The sequence below is a fragment of the Phodopus roborovskii genome, unplaced genomic scaffold (genome assembly GCF_943737965.1).
Source record: "Phodopus roborovskii unplaced genomic scaffold, PHOROB, whole genome shotgun sequence".
Classification (NCBI taxonomy): domain Eukaryota; kingdom Metazoa; phylum Chordata; class Mammalia; order Rodentia; family Cricetidae; genus Phodopus; species Phodopus roborovskii.
In genome coordinates, this window is record NW_026126480.1 from 58,925,094 (window position 1) to 58,944,598 (window position 19,505).

Sequence of the window (19,505 nt, forward strand, 5' to 3'; positions counted from 1 at the left end):
CTGCATCTGGATTCCAGCTCGGCTCAGTGTTTAGTTGTGGGTGTTTGCTTCTGTTTCAAACAGGTACTAGATGAGGGCTCCATGATGGTGGATAAGTTAGTTGTTGATCTCACTATCAGGGAAGGGCATTTATGGTAGCCTTTCCACGGTTGCTCAAATCGTTAGTTGGAGTCAGTCTTGTAGGTCTCTAGACCTTTCTTTAGGTTCAGTTTTCTCTTCAAACCAATAATGGCTCCCTCTTTTATGGTCTCTCTCTCTTTCTCTCTCTCTCTCTCTCTCTCTCTCTCTCTCTCTCTCTCTCTCTCTCTCTCCTCTCATATATTCCTCCCTTGATTCAATCTTCCTAGTCCCATGTGCTTTCCTCTCCTCCTCTTCTCTTTCTCCTAGTTCCCTAGGAGAAAAAATCTTTTTATTTTTTAATTTTCTATTTTTATTTTACATATCGATCCCAGTTCCCTCTCTCTCCCTCCCTCCCTCTTTCCCTCTCTCCCCCACCTCACATGCACCCCGACCACCCTCCCCTTCCATCCCTCCCCCACTCAACATGTAGGGTGATGCCATCCAGGAGGGGTCATCTAAATCTGTCAAGTCATTTGAAGTAGGGACTAGGACTTCTCTCTAGGAGAAAAATTCTTAATTCATAACTACAATAAGCCTGACATATAATGTGTAGTTCATGCCATGACTTTTCTGAACCAATCAATGTCTTTCTTCATAAATATATCAGCAAACATTTGTAGAAGCAGATTTCAACTTGTGGGTCACAGCCTCTTTGGAGATCAAATGACCCTTTCACAGGGGTCACCTAAGACCATTGGAGAACACAGATATTCACATTATAATTCGTAACAGTAGCAAAATTACAGTTATGAATTAGTAACAAAAATAATTGTATGGTTGGGGGTCACCACAACATGAGGAATTGTACTAAAGGGCCACGGCAGTAGGAAGGTTGGAAACTACTGATTTATAGCAACAAAGTATTTGAGTTTTCCATTTGGTGTGAATTTAATTTTTTTCTATTCAATTTTATTGAACTTTAATGCACATTTGAACCATGTGAGTACTTTACCAAAATATAGAACTACGAAGGGGTTGATATTGGAGTCCAGCCACCATTCTACTCCACCATTACTGTCTGGTCACTGTTCCTACACCACTTAAGTAACATGCAATAACTGCAGAGAAGGTGAAGGAAAGATGTACTTAACTTGGGTCCAACGTCAGTCACTGATGTCCTCTCTGTGTACAGTGGTCAGAGAGGACTAGGAAGAAACAGTGTCTTCTGGACATGACAGGAGTTTTGTACTCATGGACAGTCCACACCTGCATTAAACCTGAACAACATCAAATCAGTCAGTATTCCAGCATGGAGAGGAGAGGGGCACTGGAACCTCCACCCCTAACTGAGGAGCTACTGACTGCTGATCATTCCTTGGGGGGAAGAGGGGGCGGAGTCAGGTTTTAAGAGTATAGCACCTGGAATGCCAATCAGGCTCCAATAGAAGGCCCCACACCTTAGTATGTGGGCAGCACTAATTAGACTTGCTAGTTTGGGGGGTTGTTTTCTTTTTATTTTTTTTTTAAGGGGAAGTTGGGAATCGGTAGGTAAGTTGGAGGGTGGATCTTGGAAGAGCTAAGGGAAATAATGGGGTGCTGAATAATAATAAATACATTGTATACATATATTGAATTCTCAAAAAATAAATTATAGTAAAAAAAAACTTTGGAGAAAAAAATTAACTATGAGTGTTGTTTTTTGTTTTTGGTTTTGGTTTTGTTTGTTTTTCTTATTTTACATATCGATCCCAGTTCCCTCTCCCTCCCACCTTCCCTTCCATGCCCCCCCTCCCCGACCACCCTCCTATCTAATTCCCCCGCCGCCCACTCCACAGGGAGGGTGAAGCCTTCCAGGAGGGATCAACAAAATCTGTCAAGTCATTTGAAGTAGGGACTAGGCCCTCCCTCCTCCCTCCTCCCTCTAAGTTCGGGGGGGTATTGTTCTTAATATGATGCATATTAGTCCTTCAAAAAAACAAACAGAAGCAGCATTAATGAAAGATTTTTATTCATTAATCAGATTTGATACAACTAAAACCTTTTTTTTAAAATGAGACTATGAAGGTTACTGACATTTTATTTAAAATTGCAAATTAGTCACATTTTAAAAAAAAAATGGATGAGAGAAATCATCATCCAATCATCTGCACTCCTGAGAAATGAAGAAATGACAACTTCTGATCCATGAAGCTACATACTTCAACAGGTTCCAGTTTGCTGGTGACAGAGGTCTGGGGCTCATGGGAGACCTGGTGGTCTTCACTTGATGTTGAAAAGCTGAAGAGATAGAATATGATGTAATCAGAGGACAGTGGTGACAGCTGTAAATATGTGTCAGGAAGAAGGATATCCAGGTGACACTGCTTCTTCCTTAAACCACCAATTGGTAGGTCTCAACATAGGTTCCACCCACTTTGAGGACCAGGACTACCTCACTCGGTTAATCTTTTCTGGAAACACCCTTACAGACTCACCCAGAGGCATGTCTCCCAGATCCCAGTCTTCAAGTAAGACCAGCTATCACAAGACCCAAGAGGGATACCTCTAATTCCTATGGCATCTCTGACTAGTAAAAGACTAGCAAGACTACTATCACCACTAACAATTTTAATAAACAGAGAGGCCTGATCTAGACACTGTTCTTTAATCAAACAGGACATGCCCTTAGCTGTTTTCTTGGCATATTTAAGTCATGCCTAACAAAAGCTGCAAAACATTAATTTGGTGTCTCCTTACTTTGGTGGCACTGCAGGAGCAGCTTGCTTGTTTCTGTGTATTCTCATATCTAATACCCATTCAGGAGGATTGCCAGTGAAATCTCCTCCAATTTCAGCTTCACATAAAAGAGGATACCGACTAAAAGTGGGGAAGGAAAAAAAGGAAATATCACAGGGGCTGAAGACCTTAGAGTTTAGAAGGCTGCACTCAAGGTCAAATTCCAGTGACTAGGAGATGCACTGATACAACATAAATTTATGATATGTGATTATAAAATCTTAGTTGTAGTGGACAGTGGTTAACACAGAAATTCACAACTGATCAAATGCAGAAAACAAGCATCGGTAGAATGACCAGCCACAAATGAGTCATTTATACCACCATCATACACACATGTATGTAAGACTACAAAGGAAGAGGGTGTGGAAAGATGGTAAGAGCCAAAGGTTAGGGAGGACCAGACAGAGTGTCTCTAAAAATGACAAGACCTCTGCACTCATGAGTTCACAGTACCTGTGGTTACTTTAACCAGAGCTGCATAAGATCAAGCCAAGTCATATGGTGTCATGGAATAGAAATTTGTGAGCCTTTACCATTAATTGAGGATCCATGGACAGTTGATGGCATCTGAGAGAGGCAGAGTCAGGTATTTAAGGGTTTGACTCCTAGTAGGTTAATCATACTCCAATGGATAACCACATACCCATGAGTATATGAACAGCACAAATTGGAGTCTATGAGTTATTTTTCTTTATTTAAAAAGAACACAACGTTAGGGGATGGGTAAAGAGGGGGAGGAGATAGAATATGAGTGGGGATGAATATTTTATAAATACATTGTATGCAATTATCAAAGAATTAAAATGTTACATTCAAATGTTAGCTGCTACGGTATGTATTACTCTTTGTGTGAAGGGACACATAATATGGCTTCAATAATTACTTGAAGCAAAAATACATTTGTTTCAAAATAAAAATATTGAATTCTCTCATATGTGGATCCTGAGTCATAGACATAGGACATTGAGTGTAGAAGTATTATTTGGGTAAATAAAGGACATTCGCAGAAGGGGAAATTGAGGGTAATGGGTAGACCCTGCAAGCTTATCAGAAATTTGCTAAGCCCTGATCAAAGTTGCTAATGAGCTAGGCCTTGGGCTTTCTCAAATGGGTCATTAATAAGAGAAAAAGGAAACTGAATGAATCTCACCTCATGGGTCAGATTTAAATCTGTTCCTTCTCCCTATGTCTTCAGCCCCATCCACCCACCCATGCTGCTTGCTGACCTTGATTTTTCTGATATATTTCTGTATCTTTCAGGCTTTTTTTCCTTTCTGTCCTCAGTAAACTTGAATATGGATTTATTTTTAAAGAAGCCTGCTTTGATTAGCTGGGTGAGACCTGTGAGGGTTCCAGCCATCCTGACATTAGTATTAGAAAGGTAGATTCATCTTTTTCCAGCATTCTAACACTCTAGGAGACAATAGTAATTTTGAAGACTTGGGACCAAGGACAAAGAAATTTATATTCCCATTAGGCTTTGGTTTCCCACCACCACCATACCCACCCTCACCCTGGGTTGTGAGATTTAACATCTAGGACTTGGATCTTTTATCTAGAAGGTTGAGGTGAAGCTGGGGCCTTGGAAAGATGCCCCACATATGATACTCACCTATGCAGAACACAGGACAGAGGCATCTGAGCTCGTAAAGAACCATTTTTTGAGATATATGTAAGTTTAGTCTGAAGCAGAGTGACATCATAAATAACCTACAGGGGCAGATAAATATTTAAAATCTGTGTTTATTTCACAGATCTCAGACTTCAGGGATTTGAGAAAGAGCTTATAGGTACTTTGAGTCCTCCAAAAGAAAAGGTTATTTCCTTAAACAATACTTATGAGAAGGACAATCTTTTACATGAAGAAATAGGTTCAATCTGGTACAGGACTTGGATGTAAAAGTCAGATAATATTTGTTTATTGAAATCATATCTTCTATTCGTTCTTTATAAAATCACATGCTTATACCTCCTTTCCAGAAATACAGGAGAAGATAAAGTGTTGCTTATTTTGGGAACAGCAGTTTTCAGATCCACTGAAACTATTTTGAATTCAGACTTCTGAGAATTTCATTTGTTTTGAGACTGGGTCTCACATAATCTATGTTGTCCTTGAACTCTTTAGGTAGCCAGGATGGCCTTGAATTCTTGATCCTCCTGCCTCTGTCTCTCCAGTGCTAGGGTTACAGGTGTGCTCCACCAATCCAAGTTTCTGTGGCATTAGGGACCAAACACAAAGCCTTGTACATGCTATATATGTATGTTATCAACTGAGATACATAGATATAACTACAGTCTCTGTGACGTTTCTTCAAAAAAAATAAATAAACTGAGGAGAAGAAAGAAATAATGAAAGAAAGAAAGAAGGAAGGAAGGAACGAACGAACGAATGAATGAACGAACGAAGGAAGGAAGGAAGGGAAGGAAGGGAAAGGAAGGGAAAGGAAAGAAGGAAAGGAAAGGAAAGGAAAGGAAAGGAAAGGAAAGGAAAGGAAAGGAAAGGAAAGGAAAGGCACCCTGATGAAGTTCCAGTTCTAAGTAATTATCTGGCTGGAATGTAGTCTGCAGGGTCACCCACAGCTGTCTGAGTTCACCACAGCCCAGTTCTTTTCACACAGTAATGATTCTCCCAAGGGCACTGAATAAACACGTTTCCTGCATGCACAATTTTATCTGAAATTTTCTTCCTGTGTCACCAAATCTATCATCTCAACTTGTCAAAGTTGTGAGATGTCTCTTAGTAAGTTATGTTACAGCAAAGTTTCCAATTGTTACTTTTTTCATCAACTCAAAATGCCAGTTAACGTTAGACAGCAACATGCATAACTAACCTGCAGATGACCCCAGCCTTTGTGATGTCTAACCAATGTTACTCCCTTCCACCTGAGGCTAGCCAAATGTCGCCGGCTGTAATGTGCAACTAGTTTTGAAAACTACTTTGTGATATATAGAAAACAGATCTCTTCCCATCAGCAAGTTAACATCATTTTTACTAGATGTGACTTTTAAAGATATAAACCCAGCTATATGACAAATAGAAACTATGATTTCTATTTTGTGGGTCCAAGGAAGGGACCACAGCCACTAGCCTTCCTTCTTACTTTATTGACAATCCCACAGGCATAAGTACGGTAGGTAAAGTCGTAGATATCATTTGGCCAGTAGTTGGTCACAGGGCAGCCAATTCCTAAGAACACTTCATCAGGTTCCATAAATATATTGGGGAATATCGTGGCCTTAATCCTGAGATAGAACCAATGATTGGTGCATTGCAGACGAATGGCTAAGAAATAGAAAGGAAAATATTTCTGTTAATAGGCCATATGTGAATCATCACAGAACATTTGAGCAAAGATAGTTAATGCAAGTGTTCATCCCTTAACAAAATAAAACATGTTGTACAGAAAAGTCTGTAAAGATGGCATCTGCTATTATTTCATCCCTAAGATACTCATATACACTCCTATCTGCCAAAGATATTTTAGCAAGTCTGTCAGGGGAAAGAGCAATACAGATTCAAACATTTTTAATCCTTTAATTCCATTCTCAGAAGTCAATATTTTTCTTGGGACAAGTCTCACTACATAGCTCTGGATGGCCTGGAACTCTCTATGTAGACCAAGCTAGCCTTGAGCTCAGATTCACCTACCTCTGCCTCCCAAATGCTGAGATTAAAGGTGTGCACTACCACGCTCATCCTCAAAGTCAAGATTCTATACTGTTGGAACCCAAGAATGCATTTCTGTATAATACAATGTGAAGTACAAAGCATGGCTGCACTCTTGATCAACTCATGCTCCTCTACACTAGCCCTTGTTTTCATTTCTATATCCACAGCCTCATGGTATTAAAAAAAAGCAGACATGGAGGAATTGATATAGCAATACACACTAGTCAAGAACACTACAACCAACTTGTTATGCCATGTTTGGTGGATATTCCTGGGAGGTCAGCTCCTTATTTTCCAAAGGGAACCAGAGGAGAGAGTAAAGGTAAGAAGAGGGACTGAGCAGAGTGGAGGGAGGGGAAATATCTCTAATTAACATTGAGCAAAGTAAAGCTGTAGAATGAACTATAAATAAAACTTTAGATGCTTATAAATCATACCTCTGCTTCTGTGAAGCTAAAGTAAAATTACAAAATGTGCAGAGGAATAGATGGTTAGTAAGCTTCCATATGGATAGGCGTTGAGATCCCACAGGAATTCCCATTCTAACTGAAATTTCACTCTGATCCTAATTTAAGCAAGGGAAGGAAGTCAACGTGGATTTAATAAGTCTGCATTATGAGGTAGTGAATACTAACATGATTTCTTAGAGCTGTCTCCTTTAAATACCTCCTAATAAAAAGAAAATACATTAACCAACACACTAAGAGTCTTGCAGCTTCCCTAGCATCAACTGGGTTATCTTGTTGAAAGGAATTCGGTAAAAATACCTAACATTTTATTGCAATTCTAAACCTTCAAACTAAGAGTTTGCACTTATATTTAGGTGACCAACCATTCAAGTTTGCTTAAAGTAGGAGACTTGTTGGCACTCAAACTGAAGAAACTGGATCAGTTAGTCACATTAACACAAGGAGCTGGTCTTCCCTCTCAGATACTGTGGTTCTATAAAGGAAAAGGCTAATGAAGACTGAGCCCTTTCCTACATGCCACAGGGTATCCTGGGATCCTTTGTTTTATTTATTTATCTAACTATCTATCTATCTATCTATTTATTTATTTACTGGTTTTTGAGACAAGGTTTCTCTGTCTAGTATAGGTTTCTTTGTCTGGTCCTGGCTGTCCTGGAACTCAATTTGTATACCAAGCTGGCCTTGAACTCAGAAATAAAGGCATGCACCACCATGCCCAGAGAGTCCTAAGTTCTTAACAGTCCATGAACACTTCTGTGCTTTCCAGGCCACTCCACTTCCTTCATATCCAACTCACCTCAAGTATTGAACCCCCAAATTGATGTGATCTGGGAATGATCAAAAGAAAAGGGGAACTGCAGAAAGAACACAAGTTATGACAGTGTCTATTCTCAGTAGAATTGTGAGATTCTAAGATCATGCACCTGAAAGAGACAACTGTACGAAACCGTCTAAAGGACTCATCCCTCAGCACGTTAAGACATCCCAATTCTCCAATTCACCCAAGTCACGTGTGATACCTGACCAATCATCAGCACAAGTCCTCATAAAGAAAAGAAGCAGAAGGAGCCCCTGCAGGCCCAGGAGAGACTTCATTGCTCAGACTGGATATCAAACCCCACAAAGGAAAGGAAAAACAGGAAAAGTCAGAGGACTTCTTATATGCTGGCATAAACCCTCAGTTGGGAATAATTAACTAGCACCATTAACAGCACACATGTGACACTAATATACCATAAGTTCATTGTCTCATTGTCTCAAATGTAATGCTTTCTTTAGGTATTAGAGGACTAGAGTGAACATGATAGAAAACCTGTCACTAGAATGTTCCCATAGCACACTTGAAACTCCCACACAGTTCTCAGCCATGCCTGCTGAGACAGGAGCTCAGCAGGTGGCAGATACAGAAGGAATATAAAACTGATTCACATCACAATCTGTACCATCATGTATACAGTGACCTTATACACTAAGATATACTTTGTTAAAACTCCCTACCATCCCCAAACAGTAACTGTCTAATATACAATTGCCCTGAGTCACTCAAAATGCAGAAATCCAGCACCTTGAGACCTCACTCTGACTCGGGCAACTCTCAATCAGATTCACCTGCAGAGTATTCTTTTTAACACGTGAAGGCTGAATTACAGCCATCCTTCGTTTATGATTCAGCAAGACAAGAGTGGGACAGGGAATTCACATTTCTAAACTCCCAAGTGATCCTAATACTGATGCCCTCAGAATTGTTGGGGCACAAGGATTTGTCTTCATAGAGCATGCTGTCCTGATACTCATTGGAAAAGTTTGTTTGCAAACATGTATCACCTGAGTACCTTGTTACAAATTCTAACACAGAAGTGGGTGTCAGACACAGTGATGCTACAGCTTAATAAACTCCCAAGTGATACCAATGATTCTCTACAACTACATTTCAAGTAGCAAGGCCTGAAAGTAACGTATACCAAATTTAAATCCCTTTCTTTAAACAAAAAGTAACACTTCCTCAAAATGATAAGTTAGAAATCTCACTGTGAAAAACAGCTTACATGCATATTTGAGTGCTGGGAATGTAGCTTAATGGTGGGAAACTTACTTACCTTATGTGGGCCCAGAAGTTTCATTCCCAGCACCCCCAAAAACCCAGATTCAAGCTCACCCTACTTTTCTGTCTCTGGATCATCAATTATTTCAGTTCAGAACTATATCCCATGATGATATAGCATGAAAGACAGAGCTACTGAAAGTCGAATGCACCAGCTCATGACTGTATTACCTGAAATGTATTGTTGCACTAATAATCTGTCCTAATAGAGGACTAGGGTTGTAACTGAACTGGTAGACCAGTCGCCTAGCATACACAAATCTCTTAGTTTGAACCTCAGCAATTCATAATTTATGAGTGATTATGCAGGGGCTACATGAGATGCTGTCTCAATACAAAATATACACACCAAAATAAATAAATAACAGTTCTATAAGGTCACTCTACCATGAACTTCTTAGGCTATATAGTCCATGTGATTTTTTTTCATCTCCAGGACTTAGCAAATCTGTTGTAAAATAAGGGATAAAGAAGTAAGAGTAGAAAAAATGCAACACTTGTTTACCACATAACAATTCCCTTTTTATATAATTTAAATAATTTATATAATTTATATAATTTATTCTTTATTAATTTAGGTTTTTCCTTTATAAAAAAATGTGTCTTCAAATAGCCCTTATACTACACAAATAAGAACCTGAGGGAAAGTAATATTTTTAATTAATTAACTAATTAATTTTTCCCAGCCATTTTCTTAAGGTTGGGGTTAGCTCAGTGGTAGAATACTTGCCTAGAAATCTTAAGATCATGAGTTCAGTCCCCAGCACTGGAAAAAGAATTTCTCAACTATTTTCAACCCACCTATTTCAACTTGAAGAGCTTTTTATTATACTTATTGCCAAGTAAATAGACAAATCCTTCTCCTTCTGTAGTTACAGGGTGTGCACGCCCCCCACCCCCGTGTGTGTGTGTGTGTGTGTGTGTGTGTGTGTGTGTGTGTGTTGGCAATCATTCAGTATAGAATACAATGCTATCAACTGTAGTCTCTGTTATGTATATTACATCTCCAGATTTCATTATCTTAGAAAACTGGGGCCTTGCACCCTGGGAGCTACTTTTCTCCTTTTCTTATCATTGTTATTGTTTCTCTCTCTCTCTCTCTCTCTCTCTCTCTCTCTCTGTCTGTCTCACAAGATAGAGAGGGTTTCTAGGTGTAGCTTTGGAGGCTGTCCTGGAACTCAATCTGTAGGCAAGGCTGGCCTCACACTCACAAAGATCCACCCGCCTCTGCCTCCCAAGCGCTGGGATTAAAGGCATGCATCACCGCTGCCTGGCCATTATCATTTCTTAAAACTGTATAGATGTATTCAAGCAATCTCCAATTTTCCTTCCGCTTAAATTTGTATTACTTCTTAGTTTTTAAAAATCAGAGTATGAGGGACTAAAGAGGGGCTAGAGAGATGACTCGGTAGTTAAGAGTACTAGTTGCTCTTCCAGAGGACCTGGTTTGATTCCCAACTACATGGTGGCTCACAACCATACTCAACTCCAGGGAACCCAACACCCTCTTGTGACTTCCACAGACACCAGGCACAAACATAATACACAGACATACATGCACACACACACACACAAACACACACACACACTCACACACACCCATATAAAACATGCGTATATATGTGGATAAAATATATGTAGCTTTTGAAAAAGAGTATTTTTATTTTACTACATGAACACTGTCAAACTGCCAATAAATACTTATGTTTGTGCTCTCACATTTCATCAGAGAAGCTCTGTTTGCAGTGGGCAATGGGCAATGCAGAGACTCACAACTAGTCAACATGATGAGAACAAGTGACTATGGAGAGCTCAGACCTAAATGGGCATCTATATCACCTTCTTCAGGACTCAAGGATCTTCTCTGTAAAAATAACCCTACAAATATAGTCTTTCAGGGGTCATCACACACGAGGTCTAGAAAGAATGTAAGGGCTTGGGGGACAGAGAGGGGTGGTGTAAAATGTCCTCCAGATATGACATGGCTGTTGCACCATGAGCTCACAGTAGGAGTGCCTACCCTCAGGGGCCCTCCAACACACCATCATGGGTGAAAGAGAGGCTCATAAAGTGCCACCCCTCCCTGAGGAGCAATTAATGGTTGCTGGAGGAAGGGAAGTCATAATCTTCAGTGATGTTGCCAGTGGCACTCTACCCTCTCTCAAGTAAATAACCTGCAGGCCCATACTCTTCGGGCATCTCTAATGAAACGCAGTGGAACACACAGACATACAAATAATACAAAACTAACTAAATTAACCTGTGTCTACCATGTATTTCTGTGTGCACATGCACATATAGTACATATCCAGACAGTAAATATGTATCTATAATATACATGTACACTTCATACACACATACATACCTCCTGGAAAATTTTAGAAAGTATTACATTCCTATCACTAAGGAAGGTTTTAAATAGATCTTTAGATTTATGGTTGTTTGTTTTGTGGTTTTATGAGACAGGGTTTTTGTGTGTAACAGCCTTGGCTATCCTGGAACTGGCTTTGTACACCAAGTTGGCCTCCAACTCAGACATACCCCTACCTCTGCCTCCAGAGTGCTGGGATTAAAGGCATTCACCCACCATCACATCCAGCTTTTGTTTGTGTTTTTAACAAGTTTTGTACTTGCAATTTGTTTCATTTCATGGGTTTTGTTTTGTTTTGATTTGTTTGGGGTTGGGGGTTGAGACCCGGTCTCACTATGTAGTCCTAGCTGGGGTGGAACCTCCTTTCATAGATCAGGCTGGCCTGAAACCCAGAGTTTGATTCTGTTTCCTGAGTTCTGAGGCTCATAGGATTTCTTAAAATTACCTGGTTAACAGGACTCTGTCCCTTCTCTGTCTCAACATACTTAGCACTCAAGTGTTAGGTTTGTTATACCCAGTTTAACTTTTAAGTTATTGTGAAAACTTAATGACATTTTCAGATGTGATGCCTCTCAAACTATCTCTGAAGTAGAAAAGAACTGAATGCCATTGTTATAGGAGGTTTGAGAGGAGGAAGCTATAAGTTTGAATACAGTTTTATTCTAGGGGCATACAAAACCTCTTTTATACCACAGTATCCTTTTCATTTATATTAAATTGTTTGTCAGATAAGTCATCAAGCACTTTTCTTAATAGACTTCTCAGGATATTTTCCATGTGTGCTTTTTATTGTTGGTTATATCAAAAATATAACACTAGCATCCTGAGCTTGTACAATAAATAGTAGTGGGGTGGAGGAAGCAATGCTACTGGTGAAGTTAACAAACATCTTTATCGACACACCTGAAGAATACTTAAGTTTTTGTGATCTGGTGGTTTGAATGAGAATGGCCCCCATAGGTTCATATGTTTGAATACTTGGTCCCCAGTTGGTAGAACCGTTTGAGAAGAATTAAGAGGTTTGGCCTTGTTAGAGGAGGTGTGGTCACTAAAAGCAGGTTCTGATATTTCAAAAGACCATTCTGAGTGCTCTCTCTCTCTCTCTCTCTCTCTCTCTATCTCTCTCTCTCTCTCTTCATAGTTGGATCTCAAGACGTGAGCTCTAAGCTACTGCTCCAGCACCATATCTATCTGCCTGCTGCCAAGCTCCCTACTACCATGATGGTCATGTGCTCTTCCCCTGAAACCTTACTTGGGTAAGACCCAAATAAATGTTTTTTGTTGTTGTTTTATGAGTTTCTTTGGCCATGGTGTTTTATCACAGCAATGGGAAATTAAGACATGTGTTATTATAGGAAATTTTAAAGCCTTCATAGTAAACAGACTCTGCAGGAAGTACATACCACTCTCCCAGGATCCCATGGTGCCTGGAACATCAAAGTCTTTCGGGTCTTGAAAGGTTCAGTTACAAAAGAAGAAGAGATTAAAGGCTTAGATTTGTCACGCTAGCATGGACATTATGAAATCACTGCAGAGCACTGGGTTCTTTCAAGATTGGTTTAGGAATGGTCAAGATTGGGGTCTCTGTTGGCCTCTCCTTCCTGGTTGATAATGGTGAGTAATCTCTGCTAAGTCAGCTCCCAGTACCACCAAGGAATTAACTAATGAATTAACCAGTTAAACTAAAAGTGTATCAAAAACTTGGGGAAATGGCTTCAACCACAGATGACAATGTACATCATTGGTCAGAGTCAGTGGCATCCCTAAATCAATTCATAGAATACCAAAACCTAGCCAGCCCATATGATAAAGAAAGGCTCAGGAGTTTGAGTTGATAGCCTGTTAGAAGTTGTTTTTTTTTTTTTTTTTTTTCCTACTCTCTGAATTGGGTTCATTGAATCCATCTGAGTATGACCTCAGACATAAAAACACTTCAGGCTTCCCAGTTCCTCTCAACTACCTGTTGCCTGAGAAGGTCCCAGCTCAAGGACTGGCATAATGAAGGCTTTTGTTACATCAGGACTGCTGCTGCTGCTCATAGATGGGATGTGGAGGTGTTCTGGACAAGAGCCAGGTAACAGAGTAGACTGTTTCTGGTAATGTTTTCATGGGATAGTTCCTCAGTAACCATGAATAATGAGGCTTTTAGTTTCAGGGGCTTTATCGTCCCATCTGAAGTTAACAATTTAATAATTCCTAGCCCTATAGGTTATATCTACCTTGGTAACCAGACCATTATAGTCCGAGCTACAGGTTGTCTTCCTCATCCTCATGAGTCAAGATGTTCTGGACTCAAGTTGTTACTTTTGCTGAAGTCTCGAGGTTGTATTCCCCTCCTCTCTTCCTACTTCTTCCTACATAGGCACTCTTCAATTTCCTACCAGCTCATCCTTGAGCCATCTGTTCTGATTATTTCCCCTTCCTTTGCTCGTACCTTCTCTGTCTTTTTGTAGTTTCTTACCTGCATTATTCAACTACCCATTTTTTGTTTTGTTTTGTTTTGTTTGTTTTTGTTTTTGTTTGTTTTTCTAGACAGGGTTTCTTTGTGTACCTTTAGAGCCTGTCCTGGAACTAGCTCTTGTAAACCAGACTGCTCTCAAACTCACAGAGATCTGCCTGCCTCTGCCTTCCAAGTGCTGGGTCAACTGCCCATTCTTAACTAGATTCCCTCATGTAATCATCTCTCTTGTCCTCCCTTATTATTGTACAATTCTTTTTAATATATTTACAATACTCTGAAGAAAACTTTCTTAAACATTCCAGTGTTTCCCTACAGCTAACTCATGACACATAGACTAGCCTTCAAAGTCCCCTACAGACTGACCCCACACTGCTCTAAAACCCCAGGAGTTCTAACAGTTTCCCAAACTGAGGACCCTTGTTTCACCAGCATGATATCATGTTGCCTAAGACAAAGTGGGACAGAGCTCATTTTAAATACCCCCAAAGTCCTGCAGAACACCAGAGACTCAGCTCAAAGGAAGCAGAGGCTAACTTCAGAGTTTTTCGGATAAACTGTTCCATCTCAGAAGGAAAGTTGCTTATGAGTACAGTACTAAGCATAATGTGTGTAGTATTTGGAGGACAAAGGGTAATTCCTGGAGGCAGCATGGTTACCGGTGACTTTAGAAATAATATTGTTACTGCTTACAGGAAAGTGGGGTCTCAGAGAGCAGATAAAACAAAAGGAGAGTTGTGCAAAATACCTACTGCAAATGTGGCAATCCGAGCTGATGAACTATGACCTAGATAAATTAAAAATTTTTAATTGGAAAAAATATAACTTGAAAGTTAAAAGGTTAGACAGGAAAGTGGAGCTTTCTGAGACAGTGGGAAGGGGGTGTGTAAGCAAGAGGACCTTTCCAACAACACAGGGCAGCTGCAGCAAATGAAATAAATGAGGTTGTGGACAGTGAGCTCCTCCACAGGGCCATCGAGGTTGCCCAGGGAAGGGATAGTGATGGAACCCAGGGTACAGCCATGCAGGAGTAGATAGGAGATGAATTTTGAAAGCAAAAGTGAAAAGACTCAATGGAAGACTTTGGGGAGGAAGGGAAGTGGGACCTGGGCTTAGATCTAAGGTCTGTGGGCTTCAGTGGTGGATGAGTGAGGTGCTGATGACTGGGATGAGGAAACACAAACAGAAGTGAAGTCAATACTATGAGTTCCACACAGAACACGTGCATGCTGAGGGGGACTGCTTAAATACCCTCTGATAGCTATGGAGAGATCTGATCCTAAAACTTGGATGCAAGTCCAGCAGAGGCATGAACTGAACATTCTCATCTCCAGGGTAATGCAGTGTGTAGTGGGTCCAAAGAGCATAATGTTCAGTCCCAGCCCTTTATTAATTCTTGGACCTTAAAAGACTCACATCTTCTCTCCATAGGAACTATATGGCTGCTACTATTTGGCACGTAGCCATGGACTGAAAATGAAAACGTATGGGCCATGGAGATGGTTCAATGAGTAAAGTGTTTTCCATGGGAGTATGAAGGTCTGTGCTCAGATCTCCAGCACCCATGGAAAAAGCTGTGATCCCAGTGCTGCAGAGGAAGAGACAGACAGATCGCCAGGCTTGTTGGCTAGCTACTCTAGCAAAATTGGCAAAACTCTGGGTTGAGTGGGAAAACCTGCCTTAAAAAATAAGGTGGGAAGCAACTGAGAAAAAATACACAACATCTACCACTGGCCTCTGTGTGTGTGTGTGTGTGTGTGTGTGTGTGTGTGAGTGTACTTGCATGGACACACACACACACACACACACACACACACACAGCATAAGTTGCACAGAGACACCAAGATTTGGGAGCGTGGTACCCATTATAGCACCCTGATGTAAGTACATACCTCTTCTTCCTTTCCAAATAGCTGGCACAGTTAATTTCAGACAGAACTTCTGGGGCTTTGCAAGTTGATTCAATGGTGTCAATGGCAAGAAAGAGTAATGGAGTCACATTATGAAAGGAACCATTCTTGCTTACATCCCTAACCTCTTTTAGTTGAATCGGGTCTTCTTTCATGCCATGTACTGAGGTGGAGCAGCTGATTGACTTTTTTTCTCTTTCAACAGTATCAGTGGAATGCAGTTATCTTAATCTCCGTGTTAAAGCTAAAAGGGCACTGTTTTATCCAGATGAACGTGTAGGCCCTACTGAATTATTCCTAGGAACAGGCTGTGTGGTAACTCAGATCCGACCAGATGAACTTGAGTTTAATTATTCTGTCAGTTTGTGTGGGATTGTTACAGAGGTAAGAGAAGGAATCGTTTTACCTGGCACCACCTGTAAAGACTTTTCAAGTGTTGTTTCCTGTACTTGTTTCAATACATGTGTAACACTGGTATTGCCAACCTAGTGCCTTAGCCTAAGTCATTTCTACTCATTCACCAGACTCATTGCATATAGGATGCTTGGCATTAATAAGAAAATATAGATTTTACTTGATGGATTAATTGATTAATGTTCTATTAGCATGGCACACATATTAATTTCACATGCACATTTATACACCTAATCCTACAGGATCAATTATGCTTCTAATAAAGTGAGGAATTAAGGCATAAAAGCCAGTTATGTAATCAGACACATGAAGTTCGCATATAGCAAAGCAAGGGTCAGAGACAAGGCTTGCTGATGCCTAGTCTAAGCCTGATGCTTTAGTACTGTAATGACTCTGAAATGAACAGAATGAAATTAATAATAATGATGATAATAATAATAATAAACCCAAACAAGATATCCCTAGTGAAGTATTCTATTCTCTTTGACTTACAGATCTTTCTCCATCACTAAACTACAGTTTATTCCTGTAACCTGTGATCCTCCTCCTTAGTGTGATGCTCCGGGCTCATGCCTTAAAATAGTAGTGGCTCAGCATCCAAATGAGTAAACACAGAGGTGCAGTCTTTTGATTTAAAACTTTCCCAGGAAGTTAAGAAGCAAGAATGATCTGGAATGGTCATGAACTAGAAGTAGACTTAATTTGTTCATTTCTAATTAATATATATGTATGTGTTATGTATGTATGTAAAACTGAAAGCAATAGTACTTCAGCATCTATGAGGAAAACTGAAAGAGTTTGGTGTAGGAATTTTCAAGCACATCCAAGGTAAATACAAAACATTCCATTCATCTTGTCTTAACTTACATTGCTGTAGTCATTGAAATAAGTATGTTCTTCTAGGAACCTAAACTTCATGGCATGAACATGGAATAACTCAAACAGATTGACATGAAAATCCTTCAGTCTTCTCTGCCTCTCATAGTATCATGCAATGATACTCAAGCCTGTGCCTAACCACAGCAAAATGCCAGAAACTCAGATTTGTTCCCATGTACCCATCAAAAGAAATCCAAAGTCATTTTGAGGATTTGTTGCAGCTAGAAGCAAGTGTCAAATATAGAGCCCTTCACAGAAGTGTAAGCCCATAGTTATCAAGTGGGAATGATCCTCTCTATGGGGGGAACATTGGGCAATATGAGGAGACAATATTAATGACTCCCTCCAGAGAGAAGCGGCAACTACTAAGAGAAGGAGAGGAGCAGGTGTTAGTGACTGCAGGCACAGGCCCCTCCCCACATAACAGAGAACTACCTAATCTAAAGTCAAGTGTCATGGCTGAGAAACCCTAAATAAAATACCCACACTCATTTTCTCTCTTTCCTCCTTGCTTGTGGCAGACTTCCTCTAAAACTGATACAGCCTAAACTCTACCAATCATCATGAGGCCATTTCATAGTTTTAATAGTGTCTATGTCTGTCTGACCTCTGGATTTGAAAGATGGATAAAATAAATCTTTCAGAGCTTGGGAACCACATGGATCATCTATCCTAATATTTATTCAACAAGTTACTGACTCTGGAACCTCTCTAGTTACTGGAATATTGCATCATTTCTAATATGATCCCAAAAGCATAAATAATGGAGGATCAAATTGTTACAGAACTTGAAACCAGTTATGATAAAACTATAGAATTTGAAACTTAAGAAATGAATATGCATTTAATGTTCAGGAAATCCAATTTGTCAGTACAAATACATCATTTTTTAGCTAACACTCTTCCTTCTGATGTGCTTTCAGAAACCATAAATTCAAAGTAAAAGTCAAATACTGTGAATTTAGAAATATCAGGAAGAGTCTCTCAGACTCCTTCAAATAGTTTCTTCATCTTTTAAATCCTCATAGAGCAAGTTGCCATCTAAGTGAAAAAGAAATAGTTCCTAGAACTTTGACTTGAAAAAGCTAGTGGGAAAACTCCAGGAATAATGTACCTGCTTCTTGGCAATCTCATTCACAAATTGTATGTCAAGTATTGCTTTATTTTCTGAGCATTTGCATTGCAGACAGAACTTAAAGCACATTAACTCAGTGGCATATCTTTATTTCTTGGGGTGGTAGAGTGGCAAATTATTCATCTTTCAGTTTGTTATTTGAATATATTAAAATGTGTTGTGACAAACCGTGTGTATACTTAAAAGATCTCTTATCTCAACAGACAGCATATGATAGAACTGTCTTTTATACCTGGCTCACCTATAAACCCAGGCTTTTTCATATTTCTGCTGAACTTCCACTGCAATGTGTGGTTCCCAGGTCAGTACAAAACACACGTTCTCTCCTGGAGTAAATTCAACAGCTTTTGACTAAAATGTATCATTTCTTATCTACAAACCTTGAAATTCATGACTTCTTATTTAGCTATGTGTCTACTGCATATCAATCCATCTTAACCTCTATTGCAGGCCCTACCAGAGGCCAAAATTTAGGCCAAGAAAGTGACAAACGTTACAAAGCCATGAGTGGGTCTTGGCTGTTCATCCTTTCTACTTCCTAAGAGGAAGGACATGTTGCCAAAAAAAGCATCACACCAATACTGGCACACAATATCTATGGAAATTGCTTATGTACACAGATTGCCTTTGACCTTCTGAACAATCCTTTGACCTTCTGAACAATCCAAAAGACCCTAGCTGGGTCTTATGGTAGTCACATAAAACCAGCTACTCAGGAGAATAAGGAAGAGAAACTGTAAGTTCAAGGCTTGCCTAACACTACTCAGTGAGCTCAAGGCCAGCCATTAAAAACTAGGTGAGACCATCTCAATATAAAAGAGGGCCGCGGATAGAGCCCAGTGGTAAAGTACTTACCTAGCAATCACAAAGTCCTGAGATGAATCCCCAGTACTGCCAGACAGGGGTGGGGATGGGGATGGGGGAGGAAGAGAAAGAGAGAGAGAGGAGGCTGAAACTCTGGGTTATTAGAAGATTAGAGTTCAGAAAGTCAAATTAAAAAAAAATCTACTAAGTTTGAAAACAATTCAGTAATAAATGACATAGAAGGTAGAAGTTGAAGCTTTAAAAACAAAAACAGCCAACTGGTTTAAGCAGTAAGTTTATAACTCCAGAAGTAATTTGGAATTAAGACAAAAAGATTAGAAAATTTGCTGAACATAAATTGTGTATGGCCTCAGCATTTTGGTATGAATATGACCCCATCCTTGCTGATGACAATAACCACTGTGCCACTCACAGCATCTGAGAGCCCAGGGCAC

The 19,505-nt window shown here is 39.9% G+C and overlaps 2 protein-coding genes across 2 annotated transcripts; one reads left to right on the forward strand and one right to left on the reverse strand.

Annotated features, from left to right (window-relative positions):
• Positions 1 to 2,192: 2,192 nt before the first annotated feature.
• LOC127227842 (oocyte-secreted protein 1) lies at positions 2,193 to 8,083 on the reverse strand. Its single transcript, XM_051192162.1, has 5 exons — positions 7,998 to 8,083; positions 5,940 to 6,121; positions 4,451 to 4,548; positions 2,797 to 2,916; positions 2,193 to 2,337 (listed from the first exon to the last, which is right to left on the reverse strand). Exons 1-5 carry the CDS (start codon positions 8,071 to 8,073, stop codon positions 2,193 to 2,195), a joined length of 621 nt encoding a protein of 206 aa, XP_051048119.1. The 5' UTR covers positions 8,074 to 8,083.
• A 5,365-nt stretch (positions 8,084 to 13,448) lies between these two features.
• LOC127227843 (oocyte-secreted protein 3) lies at positions 13,449 to 18,581 on the forward strand. Its single transcript, XM_051192163.1, has 3 exons — positions 13,449 to 13,524; positions 16,024 to 16,202; positions 18,450 to 18,581. The coding sequence occupies exons 1-3, from the start codon at positions 13,449 to 13,451 to the stop codon at positions 18,579 to 18,581; spliced, it is 387 nt and encodes a 128-aa protein (XP_051048120.1).
• Positions 18,582 to 19,505: the final 924 nt, after the last annotated feature.

Bases quoted from the DNA above. Each gene is read 5' to 3' on its own strand.
- LOC127227842 (XM_051192162.1), bottom strand. From the start codon at position 8,073: ATGAAGTCTCTCCTGGGCCTGCAGGGGCTCCTTCTGCTTCTTTTCTTT. The intron at 6,122-7,997 runs GTATCACACGTG...TCTATTTCTTAG, and splicing joins TTGTGCTGATGATTGGTCAG to CCATTCGTCTGCAATGCACC. The intron at 4,549-5,939 runs GTAAGAAGGAAG...CTGCCCCTGTAG, and splicing joins CCTGTGGGATTGTCAATAAA to GTTATTTATGATGTCACTCT.
- LOC127227843 (XM_051192163.1), top strand. From the start codon at position 13,449: ATGAAGGCTTTTGTTACATCAGGACTGCTGCTGCTGCTCATAGATGGG. The intron at 13,525-16,023 runs GTAACAGAGTAG...CTCTTTCAACAG, and splicing joins GTGTTCTGGACAAGAGCCAG to TATCAGTGGAATGCAGTTAT. The intron at 16,203-18,449 runs GTAAGAGAAGGA...TTATCTCAACAG, and splicing joins TGTGTGGGATTGTTACAGAG to ACAGCATATGATAGAACTGT.